General features: G+C 46.6%; 1 protein-coding gene across 1 annotated transcript; it reads right to left on the minus strand.

The window, feature by feature from the left end:
• Positions 1 to 4,256: 4,256 nt before the first annotated feature.
• On the minus strand, positions 4,257 to 16,389 carry MYDGF (myeloid derived growth factor). The gene is made up of 6 exons (XM_072601856.1): positions 16,119 to 16,389; positions 12,525 to 12,575; positions 10,752 to 10,813; positions 8,315 to 8,396; positions 6,922 to 6,994; positions 4,257 to 4,997 (listed from the first exon to the last, which is right to left on the minus strand). Exons 1-6 carry the CDS (start codon positions 16,290 to 16,292, stop codon positions 4,918 to 4,920), a joined length of 522 nt encoding a protein of 173 aa, XP_072457957.1. The 5' UTR covers positions 16,293 to 16,389; the 3' UTR covers positions 4,257 to 4,917.
• Positions 16,390 to 18,090: the final 1,701 nt, after the last annotated feature.

Raw genomic sequence — 18,090 nt, forward strand, 5'->3', positions numbered from 1 at the left:
CTTGGCCTGGCTCAAAGCTGGTAATTAAATGGCACACAACTGGTTCCCAGTCTGCTCTTCCTCTTCCCTTTTGATTTTTAAGTGGAAAAATGGTCCTAGCACTGCACGAATGATCATATTCCTGTGACCTTTCCTGACAACAGCTCCCATTTCCCCATCCCTCAGCACGGAGGCTACAGGCAGTGGGTGTGTGGGCCACTCTAATCCAAAACAAGGGTTCGTTTCAGAATGTGATCAGCTTGGCTGTGGACTGCAAAGACCAATGCAGCTCAGTTTTTTTTTAATCATCTAAAAAGCACAAGTTTAAAAAATACACACATGCATAATACACACACACACACACACACACACACACACACATACATACATACATATACACGAGAAAGAACCAGTGCAGGGAGTAGCTAGAAGAAAAGCCCATCCATGCTGGCAAACTGAGGTGGTCTCTCGAGCTACAAGTCTCTTTTCTACCCATGCCCCACCCCAAATGCCACTGAGGGCATTGTCCACATCCCACACATCAACACAACCTAAAATGAGAAACTGAAACTGCTCTAAGGAAGGCACAGAAGGCAGAGCCTTGGATAAATTCCTGCCTGTCTGACTGGTGGGGGACCAGAGGAGAGCAGTGAGCTATTGAACTGAGGGTCTTAGAGAGGGCCAGGTCACAGCTTAGAAATTGCTTTGCTCCTTAGTGAAGGCAATGGGTCTTTGGCAGACCCAGGCTTGGCTTAGCTTTCCAAACTCATGCCTGCTGTGAGGAATGCAGCCGGAGTCTGGTCTTTCAGATGACAAGGTTTGGAACATGAAGCTGCTCTGCCTGCTGAACTTTTCCTGCTCCTCCGTCAGTTCACAAAGCAGATACATTTCAGGCTTCTGTGTTTCAAAGCCCAGCTACCTTCAATCTAAGTACATTGACCCATAGATAGAGGCTAATTTATACTTAACAAGCAATCTCTTTGCACTAGATTCACCAAGCGTCAAAGCCATAAAGGACCTCAGAGACCACCCAGTCCTACCTCCTCATTTTGCAGAACAGAGACTGAAATTGCCTCGATGTCTCCCTTCTAATCACACTGCCTCCACCTTAACACCAGTCCTCATTAGCATCCTCTAGAACTATCTATCACACAACCTCCTAACTGGTTTTCCCACCTTCACTGTTGGTCCCCATGCTCCTCCAAGCCATCGTTCAAGCAGCAGCCAGATTCGTCTTCATGCACCAATCTGGGTATATCATTCCTCCATTTAAAAAGCCCCAGTGCCTACCAAATCTACACTACTTAGCCTGGCACTTAGAGCCCTCCACGAACTGGTGCCACCCTACCTTTCCAGCCTCAAACAGGACAACTGTTCATAGTCTGGGTCTCATGCTCTACCTCCACATTGACCATGACTAGGCTGTTTCCACCCCTATTGCTTTCCCATCCTTTAAAACAAAGCTCAAATGACATTGCTGAAAAATCTTGCTTAACCCCAACGTAGCCATTCTTTCCTTCCTTTGACCTCAGAGAGCCCTTCATTTTTGTCTAAGGCACTTAACATGTATTATTGGAGTAACCTGCCATCAGGTCTATTCCCTGGTAGACTGTAACCGCCATGAGGAAAAGAGCCTAATTCAGTCTTTCTAATTCCCAAACTCTTGAATGGAAGTGATTTGCCCAGAATTGTTTGCTGTTCATTTGTTTCAGTCATGTTAGACTATTCCTGACCCCATTTGGGGTTTTTCTTGGAGTGGATTACCATTTCCTTCTCCAACTTTACAGATGAGGAAACTGAGGCAAACAGGGTTAAGAGATTTGCCTAAGGCCACACAGCTAGTAAGTATACAAGGGTGTATTTGAACTCAGGTCTTTCTGACCCCGGGGACAACACTCTACCTACCACACTAGGGTTGTACGGCCAGGTAACGGCAGAACTCAGTTTAGAGCCTGTTTTGACCATGCTGTTCATGGTCTTATGCCACTGTCCTGCGCTGTCACGCTGGGGACTACAGTTTTCCTCATCCTCATCATCTGTAGTTCCAATCTGATCCTACCTCTCTCCTCCCACCCCTTATTTTGAGAACACTGATTTGTACTTAAAGCTTTCATCTTGGCATCCAATCCTCTGGGAAATGACCACAGTTCCATTTTTCCAATGGGCAAACCAAATACTCTCGACTGATTTGCACAGTAGGAAAACAGCAGCAAGAAGACCTAGAAAGAAAACCCAGGAGTCAAGTTCCCAAGCTCCTTGAACCTTTCTGGGTTTTTATTTGTTTATTCATTCAGTGGGTGTTTTTCTTTTTCTTCCCTAAAACCCAAAGGCAGTCAAGGCTTTTCATAAAATGTCATTCTTGACTTGAGTAGTTGTACTACAATCCAGATGTAAGAAATGAAGGCCTGTAACAGCATCCCTGTGATTTATCAGTCAAGCTCTGAGCAGAGGTAGTGAGAAAAGGGCAGAAGGAAGTGGTACCATACACCTTTATAGGTCATTAACCATAACCACTTTTGTGACCATGGTTCACCAACAACCATCCTTAGGACAGCTGGTTTCTTCATCCTATAATGTGCACGTCTTGTGTCTGATGAACCCTTTCACCACAGTGGGAATTTTCTGTACACCTCCTTTTTAGGGAAAGCACTAGCCAGCTAATGATAACAGCAGACTGGCCCCTCAAAGAAGGAAGCAGACATCAGAATCATAGCACTGCATGCGTCTCTGGAGCACCTAGACCAACCTACACCTAAGCGGGAAATCTCTTGTACAAGAGTTCATCATCTCTGCATCTGAGACGTTCGGTGATGTTCCCATTCCCTGTACTCAGTACCACAGGCAATTCCACTTTGGAGCGCTGATCATTTGAAGTTTTCGAACTTTTTTTTTAAACTCAGGAAGAAAAAAACTCAGGAAGACCCGAGTTCAAATCCAATCTGAGACACTAGCTGTGTAACCCTGGACAAATCACTTAACCTCTCCCTGCCTCAGTTTTCTCGTCTGTAAAATGTAGATAATGGGAGCACCTACCTCCCAGGACTGGTAATACCTGTAAAGCACTGAGCACAGAGCCTGGTACAAAGGGAGTGCTACCTAAACTTCCCTATGTTCTCTGCACCCTGCTCCCTTTGGAAACAGTGGCCATGACCCTTGTCCTTTCTGCTCTAGATTATACCTCCTGTTAGCTGGGGATGATTATTTCTCCTATTAGGAAAATGCTACACAGTGACAAAAAGATGACAGCGAAGCATCTCCATTAGGTACAAACATAATGCCAGACACTCTAGTCCCATCAGGGCCTTCAGGGTGTCAAAGTGCAGCTAAATTGCTCTGAATTCAAAAGGATTTTTTCTATCTGGCACATCCTCCCTCACCATTAAGGCACAATTTAGGGCACTTACATTGAGAATTTCATCCTCAAAAGGGCTTTACCCATAACAACTAGACCACCACAAGAACTAGGTTAGTGCTTTTATTAGCTCTATTTTCCGGAAGGGAAGGGAAAAAAAAATAAATGGTTTGATTTGAGAGTGTCTCTGCCAACGAGTGAGCACTCCAGTGGGAATGCTCAGCTCTCAGCTCCCTGAGCCCTCCCCCCCATAGCTCTCCTAAGCTTCAGGCAAATGGCTCCGCAAACACTGTGAGGATGGTCTGCCTGTCATCAACACTGGCTCCCTCCAAAGCAGAAGAGGCAGCCTGGACATGAAGTCAAACACTTGGGTTTGAATTCTGGCTCAGTTTGCTGCTGTGTGACCTTGGGCAATTTACTTCTCTTTTTATAAAATGAAGAGACTGAACTAAGTGGTCTCTAAGGTCCTTTCCAGTTCTAAATTCAGTGATCTCATGATTCTGTATCTAGAGAGTAGGTCAAAAACACTGGATCTGGAGTTCAAAGACCCGGGGTGGAGCTACAGCTTTGCTGCTTAGTGGAGAGAGACAACTCCTCTCTGGCTGTGGAGAGAGGGCCAGTTTTGGAATCAGAGGATTCACCTGAGTTCAAAGGCCATCTCTGTCACTCACTCTGTGTGCAATGTTGGATAAATTACCTAATCTTTTGGCCTCGGTTTAAAGAGGGGTTTGGAACAGAAGCTCTCCTCCATCTCTAATTCTATGTTAGCTAACATGCTACAAGGGAGTGCTGGGTCCTGAGTTAGACCATTTCCTCTATCCTCTGGGTAACTGCTCAAACTGGACAGGCTTCCACCCCGCTCCTGGTCCTGCTAGGCCATAAACACTGACACCTTTGAGGAAGAAAAGCTCTTCAAAGACAGAGGCAAGTTTTTAACCCTGCCCTGGCCCCCCTTCATTTATTTAGACATGAAAGAATGTTGAATTCCCTTCACAGTCAATCTACAAGGAAATAAATGGGGTAGACGTAGGAAAATAGTTCTGAAACTATACTGAGAGACGCAACAAGTTGGCTGGATTTCTGTTTGTGTCAGAGTCAAGCTGCTCTGCCCCTTCCTCACAGACCTCAATACGGGGCAACAGATGGTCAGCTCCCCCTCATCTGGGGACAAAAAGGGCCCTGGAGAGAGGCACCCATCTGGGCAGGAAGGCAAGTCTGCTCCTGCAATATCGAGGTGATTCTGAGGCCCCTTTGGGACCATTTGCTTTAGCCCCACCTTCTTAGGAAGCATCAAAGTAGTCTTGTTTGGAACAGAAGTACCATGAGGTATGGAAGAAAAAGCAGTGACAGGCTGTCTGGTGGCAAGTCAGGGATCTGGGTCACTCCTGCTTGCCTGAAAGAGAAGCTGCCAAGCTTTACGCCCTCTGACATCTGCAGAGTCCTGCCTTAACACCCCAAGTATAGCAATGTTGACATCTGTGTGGCAAAATCATGAAAATATCCCCTAGGAAACCAGCACGTGAAATGGTCCCTTCTGGTCACTTCAGTAGAGTCAAAACAAGACAAACTTTGGACGAGGCTTCAGATCACAGTTCAACGTGGCCTGTTCTGGCCACTAACACGATTTTGGACAGTTCAGCTCGGAATGCTCCTTGCCTGTGGGTCACTGAAAAAACATACACAGAGACAAAAATACACAATCAGAAGAAAAAAAGGCAATGGCACTGAAAAAAAACACCATGCATTCACACTCAAGTACTTCTCTGTACAAAAATGACTGGCTTAGTCATCCATCAACCCACTGTTTCCTTGGACAATTCCTCATCTCTGGAGGCCTCAGTTTCCTTATTTGAAAAATGGAGTTGGATTAGTTCCTAGTCTAAAATTCCTTCCAGATTAAAGGCTCTTATTCTCTAAGTAAAAGTGTTATACTAATTAAGGTAAATTACTATATAGTAACACCACAATTTCTCTACCTATATCAACAAAGCTTCCTCACTGGAAGTTTCCTATACCAATGAAATCAAAGGTCCAGTTAAAAAAGAACACACTCTAATTATCAAAAGGCCTCATAAGAGAATTTTTAGACACTTCTTTTTACTACCATTGTTTTTTCAAGTTTGACCTTTTCATATAGAAATCTCATCTAAAATGTATAACTTCTCTCTTTTTCCCTCTTGTCGCTGACTCAGAGTTATCATGATGAATGTCAGGCACACAGAGCAAAATATAATTGGGAGGGTACCAGCTTTGGAGTCAGCACATAAACCTCACTCACTGCTTGTCTGACCCGAGACAAGTCATTCAGCCCCTCTGGGATTAGTTTCTGACCTTTCATTAGGTCTGCCACATCTGGCTATTGTTGGCTCTAGAAACACGTACCCTTTCTTAAGAGCCAAACTCCAGGACCCACTCCCAATATAAGATGCTTTATTGTCTTAACAGAGGCCTAGGTGGGGTTGTTTATTTGAAAGGTAACTCCGGGTAGAATGTTGATATATATATAAGGCCTAAAAGACTAGGGACTGAGGCTGTCTCCCTTGAAACTATAACTCTGTTCTGAAATGTCACATGTGAGGCACCTCAGATCCAAGATAATAAATTCTGTGTGGACACCAAATGTGTTTTCTGTGATATCAACCTGCCTCTAAACTTTTCCTTCTGTCATTCTGGAAAGTGAGCAATCCCAAGGTCTAAGACCTAATGAAAACAGGCTATTCCTGGACTGTACATCAGATTTCTTAATAATGAAGAAACTCCATCTGGTGCTTTCAGGTGACAAGATGACTTCCTTACAACAGTCTCATTGGGTAGGGTAACATAAGGGTAATTATTTTCATTTTCCTAATAAGGAAAACAAAGACTGGCTAAGACAGAGCTATTCTCTGAGTTCCAAGTCTAGGACCTGAACACAGCTCTCTTGCCTCCAAATCCAGTCCTCTCCTCTACCACATACATCTGCTGCCTTCCAATCTCTTCTGTTTGGATCTCCCGCTACCTTACTCCACGTAGCCACACCCCAAAACATCACATCACTGCATCTGAGCTAAAAAAAAATCAGAGTCGTTGGATCATAGGTTTTATAGTTATAAGGAAACTTAAGAGATTATTTAGTTCAACTCCCAATTTTACAGATAAGGAAACTGAGGCCCACAGAAAGGAAATCCTTTCTTTTTGTTTGTTTCTTTGTTCTTAGAGACGGGGTCTCCCTAGACTGGGAGTACAATGGCTCTCCAAGACCTGATTCCACTGCTGTTTGAGACAGGATCCCAGCTCCCACGGGCTGACAGACTCTTCTTAAGCAGCCTCATTTTCCTTAGCCCCCAAAGTTCACAACTTCCAAACTCAATTGGTCACCAACCTCCCTCTCCCCAGCAGTAAGGATTACAAGCATGTGCCACCATGCCCAGCTAAAATTACTTGCTTAAGGTCATATGGGTGGTAGTAAGGAAACCCATGAGCTGATGTTAATGCAGACTTTCCCATAAATACTGAATTCATTATTCATCTCTCTTTCATGACTTCCCTCTTTCCCTTCTGGCCCAACTCTCACAGTTCACCATCACAGGTCTTCTAAAGTAAATATTTACCTGCTGTGCTGGTCACTTCAAATTCTTCAGGCTTCAGGGGAATATCTGCATCTTTTCCAGTTGAAGCTTTAGACTGAAAAGAACCAGTTCCGAGGTTTACCAGAGGATTCTGTTCAAGGGGTCTAACTGTTCCATTTGCTTCAAACAAAAAACCCAGTTCTTATGACAGAGAAGCCAATGTGCTGTTGTGTACAATTCACCTATTTCAGAGACCATCAAATGGCTTAACAAGAGCTAGCAAGGACACAGGGGAACCTGCTCTGCCTTAGACGCTTATCGTCCAAGTGACTATGGACAGGCCATTTCCCTCCTCTGAGGTTCAGTTTTCTTATCTGTAACATAATGTTTTCCCAGCCTCCCTGATGGAGCCACTGTGAGGATTACCCAGAGCACTGTGCCGTGATGCTCTCAAAAATCTCTGCTGGCATTTTAAATAAGACACGTGGTTTTCCATGATGCTTTCAGGCCTTCCTCACAAAGCCTCCATGGAGGAGATAGCAGTTTGCCCACATCTGTATTCCTAATGACCAAACAAGACACAGACTTGTCCAGAGCCACCCAGTCATTGAGTAGGAGAGCTGGGTCTAAATGGGGCCTGAATTGGGTCTCCTGCAACCATCTATACCTAGTGCTTCCTCCACCCACTATCAATGCAGTTATTTCTAAGTTTTTCTTCCAGTCAGTGATTTGTAAAAAGGATATGAGAAAGACAGGCTCTGCCACATAACATTTATCAGCACCACCCCCCTTTCACATTAGTCACAGGTAGGCAAAATGCTTGCATGGAAGCCACAGGCTGGCAGCCTCATTTCCTGACATGAGGAGCCCTAGGATACCCCAAAAAACAATGTAGAAGAGATTCCTTTTTAAAAAAATAAAGTCAAACCTTTCTAACTAAAACTCTAAGTCCATTAGCTCTCTAATTTAGCTTTATACACAGAAGTAAATTTCATTTATTGACATCCCACCAATTCAGAATTAGATAATTCTGGCACATTCTGACTACAGGAAAGCCTAGGAAAAAAGGGAAACATTTAACTTACTTCAGGAAACAGACTTCCCTTCCCTTTTGCAGCATCCACCCGCAACCCCAGAGCTAATTACAAATGACCCATTATCTATTCATTAAAGCAGTCACGCAGGGCCTCTACTTGGCAATTCATTTAAAACCATCTAAGTGTGTGTTACTCTCTGGCTTTCTGAGTAACAAAATTGAATTTTAAACACTTTCTCAAGTCAGACTTGTCATTAATTCCGACAGCCTCCTCTGCCCTGCCTCCCATCAGCATGGGCGCCTGGTTTCATGGAGCAGAAGCCTGGGCAGCAATCCCAGCACTCACAGCATTATCCCCAAATGCCCACTCTTCAGTTAGAGTCATATACTAAGACTTACATAAGCCATGCCATATTCAACCTCTGCTCCCTGCACTTCTGCCTTAAACTGAGTAAAGAACAGGTAAGACTTTCCCTGGGGCCTGCAAAAAAAAAAAAAAAAAGGTCATTAGAGTCATTCAGAGAAGGGAATGCTGGTACAAAATCATGGTCCAAATGCTTTGCAGCTGGCGCAAGGGTTGGAGCCCTGTCCTCTTAGCATGTGAGCCTGGCTTCTTAAAACCAGGAAGAGATAGAAGCTTTCCAAACAGGCCACTGCCTCTGCGCAAGAAATATTTGTGCTGCTGGGGATGATGCTGTAAGTCTCTCACTCTCCACTGAGGGAGGGCAGCAAAACCATGTTGGAGACCGATGCCACCGCTTCCTAGCTCGATGATCCCAGGTCAGTTACTCTACTGTTAAGGCTTGATGTCCCCCATCTATAAAACAGCGGTAATACCCACCCTCTCTACTTCATAGAATTGTCATGAGGATCAAGTGAGGCAGCTCAGGTAAAGTGCTTTGTAAACCCAACCAAAAGTGCTCTAGAAATCTGAGATTCCTACCAGCCTCTAAGCCTAGAGAAGACCTCAGAAAATCTGCCTGAAGACCGGCTTAGATCAGCCAAGCGTGGAAAGGCTCCAAACGAAGCAGTTAGGAACTGCATTGGCAAAGAGAACACCAGCAGCCAGGAATTAACCAATAATGACAAGAATGAGTAATATTCAATACAGCTTTAAGGTTTATCAAATATTTTAGTGAAGGGTTCCCATTTCTTCATACGGAATCTTTAATGCATCTAAAGTTACATTCTGATGATCTCTAAGATGCTAACATAAAATTTAAAACACCTGTCAAGGGGTTATTGATCACCTGCATTTTGAGGGAAGCCAAATTAGGAAACAAAGGTTAAACATGTTTCCTCCAGATCTACAGTAAGGCAACAGGAGAGTCAGAACTATAAGCCAATGCTACTTTGAAGATATTAGCCCATGGCCTTAGCTCCCCATGCTACAATGATGCATTCATTCTCTTGTAACAAGAGTAGTACTCCTAAAACCTGGGCATCCAGAGCCCAGTGAGATAGCCTCAGGGCTTCTGCTTCAGCTAATGTAGGGAATCTAGGTCAATTAAACAAAGAGTGAGGTCCAAGCATTATATAGTTATGAGCTCCTACTAAGTGCAAGCACTAGATGAGGAAATTAGAAATACAAACTTCATTTCCAGATCTCCAGGAGTTCACAGTGGAACTGGGTAAAGAGAAGACCCAAACTGTACATGAAAAGTGAACTGAAAACATGAGGCATAATTATATGCTCGCTTTCTTTATCCTAGCCTCCCCTTTCTTCTGCTCACTCAAATCCTACCCCAACTTTCAGGACCTAGTTCCAGTCCTATCTCTTCTCAAAAGCCTTTCTGTCCATACTGCTGCATTCTCTGAACACTTACAGAATTGATCATCCATTCCACACAACTTAGCACTTAATTACGGGGGGCTACTATTCTCTGCCCAATGATACAACTATTAGAGTACTCAAGGAAGCCTTGAAAACCACTACTGTATCATTCACTCTTGGAGGCAAAAGACAGTCCTTAGCAATATTAAGTGAGAAATGCATCCGAGTCCTTTCCAGGTCTTCTTAACTGGAAAAGGAGGGGGATGAAATAAATGATTATCCGAGGTCTTTCCTTGCCTCCTCCCCAGCCCAGCTGTCCCAGACCGAATCCAAGTTGTTCACATGGATGATATGGGAGCCACCAAGTCTTTTCCTTCCTGTCAGATGGAGAATCACCAGGATTTATCATCTGCTCTGCCCATATATGCTACAGTCCTCCAGACTTTAACAACTGCCCTGCCTCTAGGCCCTCAAGATCACTTTACCGTTACCTGAACTGCTGACCATAATACTAGCGTGCTTGGGCCTTGCTGAAGCTACACCCATAAGATATTTTCCATCTGCTCTGTGTTGTCTCTTCTCCCCAATTACGACATAAGCACCTTAAAAAGGAGTGTCTCTTTTTTCTGCTTGTATCCCCAGCCCTCAGAACAGTGCTTGCCACAAAGAAAGAGCGCAATAAATGCTTTTTCATTCCTTATTCAGTGTTCTAAGGTCCCTTCCCAGCTCTGATGACATCCTTTATTTTGTGTTCCAAGGCTGCTGCTTCTCTAGCTTTCTATGGCTTGACTATTACCACTACTGCTGCAAAGCCACTTCTTTTATCTAGTATTTTAAAGTTCAGAAAGTACTTTACAAACATGATAATTGCCCCCATTTTACAGATGAGGAAACTGAAGCACAGAGAGGGGAAATGTTTTGTCTAGAACCACATAGCTCTGCCAGTGTCAAAAGCAGGATCTGAACCCAGGTCCTGCTGACTCCAAGCCCAGAGCTGTATCCATTATGAGTTCCAAAGGAGCCAAAGGACAGATAAAATAACAGTGAAATGACTGAACTTGCCTCCAAATGACGCAGGTGAGGAGTCGGCTGTCATCACTGAGGTCCAGGCTCATTTGCCATTGCTGTGAATGGAAGACAGTTTAAGTCTCATGATGCTTGTAAACGGAAAACATCTCACGACTCTTTTCTACTTAAAATTGCTTTGAGGCCTCTGAGCACCAGTAAAATGTTCTAACCCAGGCACAGCATCAAACATATCTAGGAAAGCTCTCCCTGAATTTAGAAAATTACCTAAGAAGGAAACTGACTTGCTGACAAAACATGAAAGAAGCCCACGCCAGCAAGGCTCTGTGTGACAAGGGCAGCCTAAAGATGGATGGGCTGTCCTGAGGAGTGACCAGGTCTGGCACAGGGCAGCCTCACCTCCCCAACACTGACTGTCACTTATTGGTTCCTGATGACTTTCAGGTGGTGAGCACAGGTGGAAACATAACCTCTGGATGTATTTTGGGAGCCTAACAGAATTCAATCAAAGCCATCAGTTGCCAGCCCTTGCCAGTTCTACCTTCACATCTCCTCCCCCATCCTGGGCCTTCTCTCCCCTCACTTAGTGGTCACTTCCTGACTCACCCTCTCCCTCCCACCCTTCTCATACGGACCAGGGCTTCCTTTCTAACAGATGACCCAGTTCAGATGTACTGAGCTACATGATAAAAGGAGAAGAGTGACCTGACAGCCAGTTGGGCTGGACTGCATAATATGGGTGAAAGGTTCTTAACCTTTCTCTTGTCATGGACCCTTTGCAGGCTGAAATCTCAGAATAATATTCTTAAATGCATAAAATAAGATGCATAGGATTACAAAGGCAACCAGTCATAACTGTTTTCCCATCCAAGTGCCCAGATCTCAGGTGAAGAAGCCCTGATACAGCCAGTGACTCTCAAAGAGGAGGTCACTGAGAGGCTCCTCCTGCTCCTCGCCAGAGTCTCAAAGAAGGAGGCAAAGAACAATAAAGCCCCAGTGTTATCTGAAGAGAGTCCTCGATGACAGAAAGAGTATGAAAAGGGATGAAGGCAGGTCTGTTAATGGCCCAGGGGATTCCCGAGGGCGCGACAGTTAGGAAAGGCAGAGGAAGAAAAGGGACAGGTAATTAATCTACTTCTCAATACTTCTTAGTTATCATAAAGTCCTTCTCAAAGGTAAAGTGTTAAAGAAGTGCTAAGAAATTCTAAACAATTACCACCATGAAATTATGAAATTCAACAGACAGTATCCTTTAAATTACATCATCACCACGGGTTCCATAAAAACTCAAAACCTATTTTACAATGATTCCTTCATCCCAGGGAGTGCAAAAGAAGGAAAAAGAATAAATAATAAAAATGGTAACCGTAGGTGACCTTTACAGAGCACCTTACACACATCATTATGTTTAATCTTCCCAGTGTCCCCACCCTGTGAGACAGGCTTCACAGTTATTCCTATCCACCTGAGGGGACCTGCACAGCCCCATAAGAGGCAGAGGGAAGACTCAAACCCAAAGCCTTTTCCAGAAAAGTTTGAGACATATGAGGCAGGTAACATCTTCTTCATTGCACCGACAGTATGGCCCCTCAGGGTTCAAAGCCCTGCCTAGGGTCACACAATGAACCAGGACAAGCTGCCAGGCCTCCTGACCCAATCAGTTGGTTCTGAATGGCAGACTATTTTGTCTTCCTGTCAGCAGAATGTGCTCAGTCAGCCTCTTAAAGGAAAGGCTGACAGTGGAGCTTGCATCTGTGGGGGAATGGAATGGCCCTTTGATCAAGCTGTGCTAGGATTTGAATAACTCACCTCATTAGTCCCACCTTGAGAAGCATATGTGAACGTGCAGGTGTGCCCTCCCTGGAAAACAAAGGAAAAAAAATAAGTCTTGGGAACAGCAGGCAACGGGAAATAGAAAAGACCCGTTAAGTATATCTCTCCTTTTTAGTCTCTGGCTCTGAGCATGAGAGGAAGTCAAATGCCTTTGTTAGGCACCGCTACAGGCAAACAGCAATCAATTAACTCACTTATCTACACCAAGAAGTTAGGGAAAGGAACAAGACACAGGAGCCTTAAATGGAGAAGGACCTTAGAAAAATCCTATTTCGGGCTGAAGAATAAACACCCTCTGCAACCTCTCTGACAAGGTCATCCAATATGGGTGCCTCCAGTGACAGCAAACTCACTACTCCCGGAGGCAAAGTATTCATTCTAGTTTGAGACAAGTCGAGTTATTGGAGACTTTTTCATGCTGAGTTGAAATCTCCCTCTCTGTCATTTTCAGCCCTCCCTCTCGGCTACTCTAAAATGGCTTGATTGATAACATACTTACACCTCTCTTTCCCTGAATTAGCTCCATCTATAGCCCTGAACACAATCTACTACTTCATTCAACTGGAACCATGTATCCCCCTCTCATATGTTCTCCTGAACCTTGGTCCAGGGACTCAATACCCACAGATCTGAAGGAGGTAAGGGCCATTGCAATCTGCCCTAGTCACATCACCCCTGGAGGATCAGCAACAGTTCTGGATATCACATTAAAGAAAGATACTGAGAAGGCAGAACTGTAAGACCAGTGCTGTTATTATCCTTATCACAACAGATGAAGAAACTGAGGGAGAGAGAGAATAAGTCGTTTATCCAAAATCACAGTTACTAAGTGTCTGAAGCCGGATTCAGAGCCAGGACTTCCTAACTCCCAGTCCAGTGCTCTATCCCCTAGGCCATCCCGCTGTCTAGAAACCACAATAGCTCCCTACTGACTCCTTTGTTTGCCCTTCAGAGTCCTTCATGACTTGGCTCCAGCTTACTCTCCCAGAAATTTCCCTTTATATTCTCATACACTCAGTGAACTAGTTGAACCTGCCTACTCTCAGGGGCCTGTCCACAGCATCCCACCTCTTTCATCGGAGCAGCTCTCCTTCCTACTTGGATGTTGAGGCTCCTTTCACTTCCATCTCTTGGAGGCCCTGCCTTCCAGTTCACAGGACACTTCCTACATGATTCCTCTCCTGATCTCCCCCCCACCCTCTCCAAAGAACTTTGCATTGATATACCTGTATATAAACTGTAATCTCAACAGAATAAAAGCTCCTTCCTAGAGCCAGCACTGAGCACTGACTGTAGTATATGTTTAATTAAATGCTCACTGAATTCAGCTGCCTGTGGCAGAGGATTCCCACTATAGGAGTACAGGAGCTCCTGGGATCTCTCTCCTCCTTACTGTCCATGGTGCCAAGACCCCCAGGCTAAATACACTGGGGCACACAAATGGATTTATTGAGCAGGAGTGTAGATTTCAACTCAACAGATGAAGACTATTCATTCCTCTGAATCTTGGAGGTACCTGGAGTCTACTTTTTGAGAATGCCACAGCAGGATTCTGTCTGCTCAGGGTGTAAGAGGCTGTAACATACTATATCTCCTCCTTCCTCTCAGATTTATATCGATTCTGCAGGCCCACACTGAGAGGCTTTGAGAAGATGGCTCCTTGAGCCAATTCCTAAGGGGAATGGGCCCTGGGATGAGTTCCAGCGCTCCTGGACCCCAGTCTTGGGAACGTCTTACCTGCACTCTCTTCATCCCAGAGCACTTGGTCCTCTTATTAACAAGTTATTTAACACCTGCTACAAGCAGAGCTCTGGGCTAGGCAAGAGGTCCACGGAATTCACAGTTCACAGCCATTTTTTCTTCATTTAATCTTTACAAGTATGGGAGGGAAGGCAGGCAAAGTAGCGCTCATTATCCACTTTTTACAGAGGAATGAATTAAGCAACAAATGTTTGTTAAGCATCTACTATGTGCCAGGCTCTAGGCTAAGTATTGGGGCCACAAAGACAAAATTTAAATAGTCTTTGTCCTCAAGGAGCTTACATACTAACAGGTGAGACCACCCATACTCATAGAAGTGTAAGCAGAATGGACAGAAGGAACATGAAGCACTTTTGAGAGGGCCCTGACAGCTGGGGTGGGTCAGGAAAGACTTCAGGCATGAGGTGGTCCTTGAACAGAGTCTTGAAAAAAATCAGGGATCTCAAGAGGCAGAGATGAGAAGTGAGGCGCATTCTGGGCCTGGTGGACAACTTGTCCACTGCGAAGCCACACAGATGAGAGTCCCTATCGTGTGTGCATCTGGATGGAAAGGATAGACAACAGCTAGGAAGTCTGCAAGGGTAGGAAGGGGCCAGGAGATGAAAAATTCTGCATGTCCAATGGAGAAGGTTGTGTGTGAACCTGAAAAGAAAGGGGATTCACTGGAGTGGACCCGTACCTGTGTGTGACAGAGAGAAGGAGAGAGGGAAAGGGACAGGCAGATTTTATATACAGGGAAAAGACTTTACAAATACACACATATTACATATATAATATTTTATACCTATAAATAAAGAGAAAGAGACGCTGACACGTGGTCAGACCTTTGCTTTGGAAAGATCCCTCTGAGAGCTGTGCAGAGGACGGACCAGAACGGAGAAGAGGTGACCAAAGAGCTCACTGAAACAGTGCAGGCAAGAGCGCGGAGGCCTGAGCTAAGGTGGGGGCTGCCACGAGAAAGGGAAGTAACCAGGAGATAACAGGGAGGCAGAAATGCGCTGAAAACAGCCAACGGGCCCTCCCGGAGGTACAAGGGGGCACGTAGGCCGGCCAAGGCCGGGACAGCCCGGTTTTTCCTCTCTGGCTTCCCCAGCTCAGGTTCGACACTGCGAGTGCCCAGTACAGACACTGGGCCAGCGCCTGGCTCAAGCGGCACCCCGGTCCACCGTTCTTTCTGCCACACTGGGCCACGCTGTACCGGCAAGTTTCACCCCTCTAGCGGGCCGGGCACGTGGCTCTCCCTCCCTGCCAGTCTACGGAGGGTCTACGGTCTGCACCCGCTCACTCTGGCTCGGGCCCCCTTGGCTATCCGACCCCTTCCTCCGCCTGCCTGTTTCCTGGCCGGGAGGCTCAGAGGAGAGCGCGCCGGAGCTGGGCGCGCGAGCCCGGATCAGCGTCTGCCTCAGGCTCCTCATCTGTAACGGGAGCTCAAGAAGGAAAAGGCAAAAGGCCCCGGCGTCTCTGCCAAGGAACCCCCACCCGGGCTGCTGGACCCACGACACGGCCCCCACCAGGAGGGCTCTCCCTCCGGGCCCCTGCCTTCCCACAAGGCCCGGACACAAGCTCCGGTCCTACAGGGGCCTGCCAGCTCCGGCCTGTCTGGGCCGCGGCTCGCCGGCAGCGTTCGGCAGCGTGCTCGGGCTGTGAGCGGCCTGGGGGCAGGGCCCCGGCTCTGAGGAGTGCTAGGCCGCTGCCGTCGGAGGTGGGGGTCGGGGCCCCGCCTGGTCTCCGCACGCTCGCTCGGGGTGGGGGGCGAAGGGCCCGCCCCAGGCCCGCCCCGGCCCCGGCCCCCCCAGCCCCTCCCCGTACCGCCTGCGCGAGGCTCTGCGAGAAGGAGTGCACCACCCCGCCGGGCCGCACGTCAAACTGCACGGCGTGGTCCCCGCCACCCGCCGCCGCCGCCGCCGCCAGGAGCAGGAGGAGCGAGGCCCAGGGGCGTGGGCCGGGGGCGCCGCCGCTGCCACAGCCGCTGGGCGCCGCCATTCTGGCCGGAGGCTGAGAGGGAAGCAAACGCGGACGGGGCGCCGAGAGGGACACGTTCCGCAGGCCGCGAGGCGGGCGGGGGAGAGAGCGCCACGTCAGAGCGCGCCGCGGCCACGTGACCCAGCCCCCCTCCCCTCCCCCTCCACCGCCAGGCCGCCATCTTGGGTGCGAAGGAGACGACTCGTGGGCCTTTAGAACTGGGGGGCCCCTCAGGCTTGTCCTGTGAGGCGCACCCTTCAATCCGCGCTTGACCCCGGTGAGAAAGAAATGAACGCGGACCCAGGACCGGAAGCCCCGCCCGCGTGCGGTGACGTCATGCCCGTGCCGTGACGTCACGCCCGTGTCTTTACGTCAGGTCCTTTCCTTTCAGTTTTTCCTAGCATCAAGCCTGGCACCCGAGAGGACGCCTGGTCAAGCCGGGCGCAGCATGGGGACTCCTTGCTTATGTGCTTTCCCTACGCAAGCCCCCTTCCTGTAACGGTAAAGTACCTTGTATGACGTCACGGAGCACGTTGAGCTCGCTGCCGGAAGAGGAAAGTTCAGACTCTCAGCTGCCTTTGCCTTTTTCCTCATTTGCCCCAAAATGAGGCACTGGGAAGAGACAACTTTTTTTTTTTTTAAACTTTTTTACCTGTTTTTACTTTTTTGCTAGCGCTTTATTTTTTCCAATTACATGTAAAGATAGTTTTCAGCATTCATATTTTTATAAGATTTTGGATTTTAAATTTTATCTCCCTCCCCCAAGATGGAATGCAGTCTGTGCAGTCATCTGTGAAAGAAGAGACAGAACCAAAGGGAAAAGCCATAAGAAAGCAAAAATAAGTGAGAACAGTCCGCCTCCCTCTGCATCCAGACCGCCTGGCTCTTTCCCTTTGCCGATGGGCGGCATTTTCCATCATGAGTCTTTTGGAATTGGAACAGACCAGCTCTGAGGCCTCTCGGGAATCCAAAGCCATGTGTCTTCCCAGTAGGAAATTCATTTTTGTCACTGTTTCCCCAGCAACCAAGCGGCGTGTCCTGAACATATTACATGCTTAATCAAGTATCGTTAAATTGGATCGACATGCAGGCTGTAAAACACGGAGCCTGCTCTCCAGAAGCTTACCATGAACTGGAGCCCTTGCCCAACTAACATGATCAAAGGATGTGAATGAGCAGTTTTCAAAGAAAGAAATCCAAGCTATCCATGTGAAAAAATGCTCCAAATCGCCATCATTGTTCAGTTGTTTCAGACTCTTGGTGACCCCATTTGGATTTGAAGTTTTCTTGGCAAAGATACTGGAGTGATTTGTCATTTCCTTCTCCAGCTGATTTTTACGGATAAGGAAGGTGAAGCAGATAGGGTCAAGGAATCCCAGATGAGGCCCCACACCATGGACTGTACCACCTAGCTGCCTCTGCTAATAATTAGAGAAATAGAAAGTAACTTTTGAGATTTCATCTCAAACTCATCCCATGGGTAAAAGTGATGGAAATAAATAGATTAATATAATATAATATGATATGTTGGTTGCGAGGGCTCAAGAAAACAATCATTGAGGCAGGATTGGAGTAGCTGTAAATTAGTTCAGGGATGGGAAACGTGTGGCCATCTAGGTCCTTGGGTGCAGCCTTTTGACTGAGTCCAAGTTTTACAGAACAAATCCTTTTATTAAGAGGATTTGTTCTGTGATGTCTGGATTCAGTCAAAGGGTGACACTTGAGGACTTAGAGGGTCACATGTGGTCTCAAGGTCACAGGTTCATCACCCTTGATTTAGCTATTCTGGAAAGTAATTTTACATAGCCAATAAGTGTCT

The sequence above is a fragment of the Notamacropus eugenii genome, chromosome 4 (genome assembly GCF_028372415.1).
Source record: "Notamacropus eugenii isolate mMacEug1 chromosome 4, mMacEug1.pri_v2, whole genome shotgun sequence".
Classification (NCBI taxonomy): Eukaryota; Metazoa; Chordata; class Mammalia; order Diprotodontia; family Macropodidae; genus Notamacropus; species Notamacropus eugenii.

Bases quoted from the DNA above. Each gene is read 5' to 3' on its own strand.
- MYDGF (XM_072601856.1), bottom strand. From the start codon at position 16,292: ATGGCGGCGCCCAGCGGCTGTGGCAGCGGCGGCGCCCCCGGCCCACGC. The intron at 10,814-12,524 runs GTGAGTTATTCA...TTCCATTCACAG, and splicing joins CTCAAGGTGGGACTAATGAG to CAATGGCAAATGAGCCTGGA. The intron at 6,995-8,314 runs GTAAGTCTTAGT...GGTTCTTTTCAG, and splicing joins TTGAATATGGCATGGCTTAT to TCTAAAGCTTCAACTGGAAA.